This window comes from Megascapheus bottae, chromosome 1 (assembly GCF_031878675.1).
Source record: "Megascapheus bottae isolate mThoBot1 chromosome 1, mThoBot2.hap1, whole genome shotgun sequence".
Lineage (NCBI taxonomy): Eukaryota > Metazoa > Chordata > Mammalia > Rodentia > Geomyidae > Megascapheus > Megascapheus bottae.
The window spans coordinates 7418469-7425872 of NC_143509.1; the positions used below are offsets into that span (position 1 = coordinate 7418469).

General features: G+C 41.3%; 1 protein-coding gene across 1 annotated transcript; it reads right to left on the bottom strand.

The window, feature by feature from the left end:
- Nucleotides 1-3034: 3034 nt before the first annotated feature.
- LOC150068242 (olfactory receptor 7D4-like) lies at nt 3035-3811 on the bottom strand. The gene has a single exon (XM_090353908.1). The coding sequence runs from the start codon at nt 3740-3742 to the stop codon at nt 3035-3037; it is 708 nt and encodes a 235-aa protein (XP_090210034.1). The 5' UTR covers nt 3743-3811.
- Nucleotides 3812-7404: the final 3593 nt, after the last annotated feature.

Below are 7404 nucleotides of genomic sequence, written 5' to 3' on the forward strand. Positions count from 1 at the left end.
GAGGCCTTTGTCCGTTGTTTGGTTGGTGAAGATCTTCTCCCACTCTGTAGGTTTCCTGATTAGTTTACTAGCTATGTACTTTGCCATACAAAAGCTCTGCAGTTTAATGCAGTCCCACTTATCCAGCCTTTCTCTGATTTGTTGTGATTCTTGGTCCTTATTAAGAAAGTTTCGACCTGTGCCAAGGAGGCCTAGTGTATCTCCTATTCTTTCCTGTAGAGTTTTCAGTGTGTCAGCTTTTACCTCCAGGTCTTTGATCCATTTGGAGTTACTTCTAGTGCAAGGTGACAAAGAAGGATCCAGCTTTAGTTTTCTGCAGGTGCTTAACCAGTTCTGCCAGCACAACTTGTTGAAGAGGCTGTCTTTCTTCCATTCTATTTTTTGGCTCCCTTGTCAAAGATTAGGTGGCCATAGGTCTGTGGTTTAATATCTGGGTCCTCAGGTCTATTCCATTGGTCTTCAGGCCTGTTCCTGTGCCAGTACCAAGCTGTTTTGAGAATTATAGCTCTGTAATAGAGTCTAAAGTTTGGAATTGAAATTCCTCCAGCGCTGTTCTTTCTGCTAAGAATTGTTTTTGCTATACGGGGTCTTTTATTATTCCATATGAAATTTTGAATTGCCTCTTCTATTTCTTTAAAGAATGACAGTGGGATGTTGACGGGTATTGCATTGAATTTTTAGATAGCTCTTGGCAAGATTGTCATTTTCACAATGTTGATTCTTCCAATCCAGGAGCATGGGAGGTTTTTCCATTTCCTTAGTTCTGCTTTAATTTCCTTTTTTAGAGTTTTAAAGTTTTCATCAAAAAGGTCCTTTACATTCTTAGTTAAGCTAATTCCTAGGTACTTCATTTTCTTTGAGGCTATTGTGAAAGGAGTTTCATTCCTGATTATTGCCTCGTTCCTCTCACTGTTGGCATAAAGGCAGGCAGTTGATTTTTGAGGGTTGATTTTATAGCCTGCTACTCTTCCAAAGCTTTGAATCAGCTCAAGGAGCTTGGGAGTAGAGTCTATAGGATTCTTTAAATACAGAATCATGTCATCTGCAAAGAGGGATAGTTTTATTTCCTCTTTCCCTACTTGGATCCCCTTTATGCTTGCTTCTTGCCTTATTGCACTGGCTAGGAATTCTAGTACTATGTTAAAGAGTAGTGGAGAGAGTGGGCATCCTTGTCTCATTCCTGATTTTAGAGGGAATGGCTTTAGATTTTCACCATTAAGTGTGATACTAGCACTAGGTTTCTCATACACAGCCTTTATTACATGGAGGAATGTTCCATGGATTTCTAGTTTCTCAAGAGCTGTTAACATAAAGGGGTGTTGGATCTTGTCAAATGCCTTTTCCGCGTCTATTGAGACAATCATGTGATTTTTGTCCTTGCTCCTGTTGATGTGTTGAATTATATTAATTGATTTGCGTATGTTGAACCAGTTTTGCCTCCCTGTGATGAATCCAGTTTGATCATAGTGTATAATTTTTTTGATGAGTTGTTGTAGACGGTTGGCCAGTATTTTGTTGAGAAGTTTTGCATCGATGTTCATCAAAGATATAGGTCTATATTTCTCTTTCTTTGATGAATCTCTGTCTGGTTTGGGGATGAGGGTTATACTGGCTTCATAGAATGAGTTTGGCAAGGAACCTTCATTTTCAATTTCGTTGAAGAGCTTGAGGAGTATTGGTGTGAGCTCTGCTTTGAAGACCTTATAGAATTCAGCTGTGAATCCAGTTGGCCCTGGCCTTTTCTTAGGTGGAAGTTCTCCAATTGCCATTTCTACTTCAGAGCTTGAAATAGTCCTGTTGAGTTGGCTTAGTTCTTCTTGGTTCAGTGTGGGTATGTTAATATTGGCTAGGAATTCATCCATTTCATCTAGATTCTCAAATTTGTTGGCATAAAGGTTTGAGAAGTATTGCCTCATGATATTCTGGATCTTGGTAATTTCTGTCATGATATTACCATTTTCATCTGCGATTTTGTTTATTTCAATATGCTCTCTGAAGAAATCCATGAAGAAATATTGAACCTCTTTAGCTACACACGGTGTGCAAATCTTAAAACACTGTGATTTTGTATTATGTCAAGCATGAAGGAAATCTTCAACTAGTTCTGGTGAGGCTGAGAAGAAACAGGCATCCTCAGACACTGTTGGTGTGGATGTCACCTATACAGTTACCATGGAAACAAGTTCATACCTGAGTGAGAAAGAGAAATTAGTAAAAAACAAAAAAAGATAAAACCCTTGACTTAAAATCTCATATGTATGGCCATAATTGCTGTTCAGAAAGTGTAGGAATTCTACTTGGATTCTTGTATGTGTTATTCCGGTTCTGTGAAGTCAAAAATAAAATTCTTCTCGCCAGGTGGCAGAGACTGATATCTGTAATCCCAGCTGTGAGGGTGTGAGGCTGAGATCTGAGGATAGTGGTTTAAAGGCAGCACAGACAAAAGTCTATGAGAGTTCCATCTCTGAATAGCTTCCCCAAAAGGGGATTGTGTAGATGTGTCTCAAATGGTAGAGGGACACCCTGACCAAAAATGCTGATGGAGAGCACCCAGGGGCTGAATTCAAGTTCCAGGGCTATCACAGAAGAAGGAGTATGAGAACGAAGAGGAGAAGGAGAAGGAGAAGGATAAAGAGGAGGAGGAGGAGGAGGATAAGAAGTTGTTCAGAATGTTGAGAGGAAGAATTGACATTGAAGAGGATAACTTAGGGGGATACTGTGTAAGCTTGGATTGTGATAAGTGCTTTCTATGTTCAATTTAGAAATGCCTTAATATGCCTGAATGGGTATATTAAGGACAATTCACATTGAAAAGACAAAGAGATTTTAAAAAGATAGCATGTAGAATTCTTTGTAAGACATGGCCACACATTGACAAACAAAGCCATAGGGCTTTGCAGAGTAGACATGATCTAATATCTCTTTTGTAGACGGAAAATATATACTGAGTCCTAAAATGTAGGAAAAATTTTGACCATGCTGAAATTCAGCCGATTTGTCTTCTCTCTTCCAATGGACTACTTTGTTATGTGGTTCACAATCCATCAAGACAGGAGACTACTCTGCCTGGCAGTCTCCCCAGAGCCCCCATCACGTCCTGGTTCCTCAGGCTGTAGATGAAGGGGTTTAGCATGGGAGTGACCACTGTGTACATCACCGAGGCCATCTTGCTTCTGTGGGCAGAGGAGGACACCGCAGAGCTGAGGTACACCCCAAGTCCTGTCCCGTAGAACAAGGAGACCACGCAGAGGTGAGAGCCACAGGTGGAGAAGGCTTTGTGCTTGCTAGCCGCGTTGGATATCTTCATTAAAGAGGAGAATATCTGACGGTAAGAGAAGAAGATTCCTAAGGCAGGAAACACACAGAACAGCACAGTAGCCACATACATAGAAATGTTATTGATGAGGGTGTCAGAGCTGGCCACCTGGAGAACCTGAGCTAGTTCACAGTAGAAATGGGGGATGGTGGTTCCTGGGGAGAAGGTTAATTTCCTCATCAGTACAACATGGATTAGTGAGATGCAGAAAATGAGAAGCCAAGACACGAGGACCAGGAGGCCACAGAAGTGAGGGTTCATGATAAGTGGGTAGTTCAGTGGGTGACAGATGGCCAGAAAGCGATCATAAGCCATCACGGTCAATAGGAAATTATCCATTCCAGCAAAATCCAGAAAGAAATACACCTGAGTGAGGCACTCTGGGTAGGAGATGTCTTTCCTCTGGGTCTGGATGTTTACCAGCATCTTGGGGATGGTAGTATTAGTAAAACAGACATTCACAAAAGACAGGTTGGAGAGGAAGAATTACATGGGTGTGTGGAGGTGGGGGTCAGAGGTGACTGCCAGGATGATGAGCAGATTTCCGAGCATGGTGATCAGGTACATGGACAGGAAGATCCCAAAGAGCATGGGCTGGAGTTGAGGGTCGTCTGAGAGGCCCAAGAGGAGGAATGGTGATTCCCCTGTGTGGTTTTGTGCGGTCATAGCCCTGGCTGTTCTCCTTGGGGCAAGAAAGCAAAAGTTCAATCAATACCCACTGCTAGCTCAGGTGCTCATGCCCACCCAGGGATGCCTTTTTCTTTCCCTGATTGCTTTGCACGGGAGTGCTGTGCATAGCCAATCACTTTAATATTAAAGTATTTGGGTAAATATCCTTTGTTTTATATTCCCTGAGTTTTTGATGTCTTTATTTTCTGGTGGTATTCCTGAGCTTTTAACTCAGGGCCTGGCTGCTGCCCGTAAGTTTTTTTTTTTGCTTAAGGCATTTTGCTAATTCAGATCCACTTCCAGCTCCTTGGTGGCTCATGGAAGATAAGAGTCTCACATACTTCTCTTGACTGTTGTGGCTTTGAACCATGGTTTTCAGTTTTCAGTCTCTTGAGTAGCTTGGATGACATGTGTATCACCAGTGCTTTTCTTTGATTTCCCTTTTGAAATTTAAAGAGATTGATTTTGTTACAACCTTGTAGAATATTGGAAAGTGATTTCATGTGCCCCTTTTGATAACCTCCATAGTTTTTAATCCTATCAACTGTGTAATAGTGATGTATTATTTATTTACAATGGCAACAATCTTTATTTTCTGATATGTCACTTGTCATGGAAGTATTTTTTTATATAAATACAGTTCTTGTAGAAGCCACTTTTAGATTTCAAATCATCCCTATCTATCTGTCTATTTGTTTGCCTATATAGCTATCTCCTAAGTGACATAAAGGACATTGATTTATTCGGCTGTATTAATTAGTAGCCCTCAGAAAGCTATTCTTTTAATATTAAATATATTTTTAACTTATCCTTAAGTAGTTGTACCAAGGGGTTTCAATTCACCCTATCAGTTTGTGAGCACAATGCCTGTTCATCAAAGTCACTCCTTCCTTGCTCTCCCCATCTCTCCCAGCTCTCCCCATCCCAAAGTTTATCTGGTTCTAGCTTCCTACTTGTTCATTGAACATTAGTAGTGTTTTCCCCACCCTTCCTCCCTCCGATACATCCTCCCTCCCCTTCCCCAGGACCTCATCTCTTAGAAAGTTCTTTCAACAATTATTTTACCACTTGTGTATGTGGCATGAATATTCACAACCTAATAGGCCTGAATAGGGAAATACAATGGTGTCCTCATGGAACAGTCCTGTGGGGTTTATAGAACATGGAGGAAGCGTCTGTCTCCCAAATCTGAAGATTTGCTGGGAACATCCTAACAAGTGGGGGTCCTAGCTGTCATCAGCCATATCGTCTTAAACCCAGGCAGTGTTGATGGACAGAACAGTTTTCACGACACAACATGGTAAGTCTGTTACCTGTGTGGCTCGAATGCAATATGTAGTCTGGCTGGCTGTGGATGGCTCCTCCCAGACAATGCTTTCCAGGTGACCTCTTTCAAGATGAAGGAGTGAGAAAAAAAAGCATATGAGCAACATAGAAAAGAAGAGAAAGCAGTATTATGCCAATAAAACAACCCACAATGAGCTTAGTGCCTGTGGTCTGTATGCCTAGCTACTCAGGAGGCTGAGAGCTGAGGTTTGAAGTTCCAAAACGTCCTGGACTAGAAAAGTCTGTGTGATTCTTATCTCCAGTTTGAAGCACCACCCTAAAACAGACTGAAGTGGAGGAGCTGTGGCCTTAGTGTTAGGGCTGTAGCCTTGAGTAACAAAGCTCCGAGACAGTATCCAGGCCCTGAGCTCAAGCTTCAGGACTGGTGCATATGAGCATTCGTGAACATGTACACACACACACACACACACACACACACACACACACACACACACTACAATGTGCACGTGAGGTTTCAGAGTACAATAAAAGCTGTTGAAGTACCAAAGCAAAACCCCTTTGTACAATCCACACATATGGATTAAAAACATTCTTTTTTTCCTTATTCACACTAGTTTATTGGTATTAGTACAATTAACTTACAACATATGTTATAATGGCAATTTAAAACCCAATTAGAAGAATATGCACATAGCTTATGACATAAACAATAGTGTACATTTACATTCTGATAAGTGGTAATTGCTAGTGGTCTCAGAAGCATAAAGTACTGGTAGATTGCTATTCTAGAAATTACCTATTAATATCTGTGGATTCAAAAACCTTCTATGCACAGAGAAGAGAATGTGCATGTGCTCTGTATTCAGTGGGCTGGTAGAGGAGGGGAATTGAGAAGTTGCTGTGATGATCAGAGAATGAGGGTGAAGAAGGCCCATTGTAAAGATTTCTTTTTCCATATCCTTAATGTTTCCTTCACATGGGCAAATTCTGTCCATTTGTGGGTTGTGGGGGATTTCTTGTGTCACTATTTATCCTTGTGTGGATATCACTTGGGTCCTGTGACAATCTAAGTGTAGAAGAAATGAAAATGTCAGCTATGTAATAAGAAGTTAAGATCATGGTAGGCCTGGTGACAGAACCCTATCATCCTAGATACTCAAAAGTTAGAGGATAGTCGCTCAAAGTTAGCCTAGAAGCATAAGACTCTACCTGGAAAAAGAAGAAGGTGGAGGGGCCTTGGCTTAGTTTGTAGACCCCTTTTTCTATCAAGTGTAAGACATTGATATGAGCCTGAGTGCCACCTTTTCTAGGATAACTCAGACCAGCTTGTCAACCATATAACAATCCTAACATATAGATCTAGACAAAACCAAATAGAAACAAACAAGACATTCAAAACTGTTGAAGAACAATAAGAGAGTGTGTTGGCAACAACTTCAGGAATGGAAGCCCACGGAACATAAGGATGTTGGTTAACACCAAAATTCACTGCAAAAATAAGTCACTGAAGTTGGGTGTCAGCGGCTCACATCTGCCATCTTAGTTACCCAGGAGGCTGAGATCTGAGAATCACGGTCAAAGCCAGCCCCAGCTGGAGTCTGTGAGACTCATTCATAATTAAGTACCTAAAAGCTGGAAATACAGCTGAGGTTCCAGAGATAGAATACTAGAGCACAAAAGTTCAGGAACAGGGCACAGCCACTGAGTTCAAGGCCCTTCACACACACACTCACACACACACACACTCATACACACACACACTTAGAATTCCTCTAAGTACTAGCCTTATGAATAATGGGCTAGGCATTTGGCCTAGTGGTAGAGTCCTTGTCTAGCATGTACGAAGATCTGGGTTGATTCCTCTGTACCACATGCATAGAAAAGCCACAATTGGGGCTGTGGCTCATGTGGTAGAGCACTAGTGTTGAGGAAAATGCCCACAGATAGTGCTCAGGTCCTGACTTCCAGCCCCAGGACTGGCAAAGAAAGAAGAACGAAAGAAAGAAAGAAAAAGAAAGAAAGAAAAAACGAAAGAAAGAAAGAACGAAAGAAAGAAAGAAAAACCATTGGGGGTAGATTTTCTTATGGACACAAAGTGGAAACAAACAATACATCTTTTTTTGCCCCTCCCC

Excerpts from the sequence above, each read along its gene's own strand:
- LOC150068242 (XM_090353908.1), bottom strand. The coding sequence starts at position 3,742 with ATGCTGGTAAACATCCAGACCCAGAGGAAAGACATCTCCTACCCAGAG.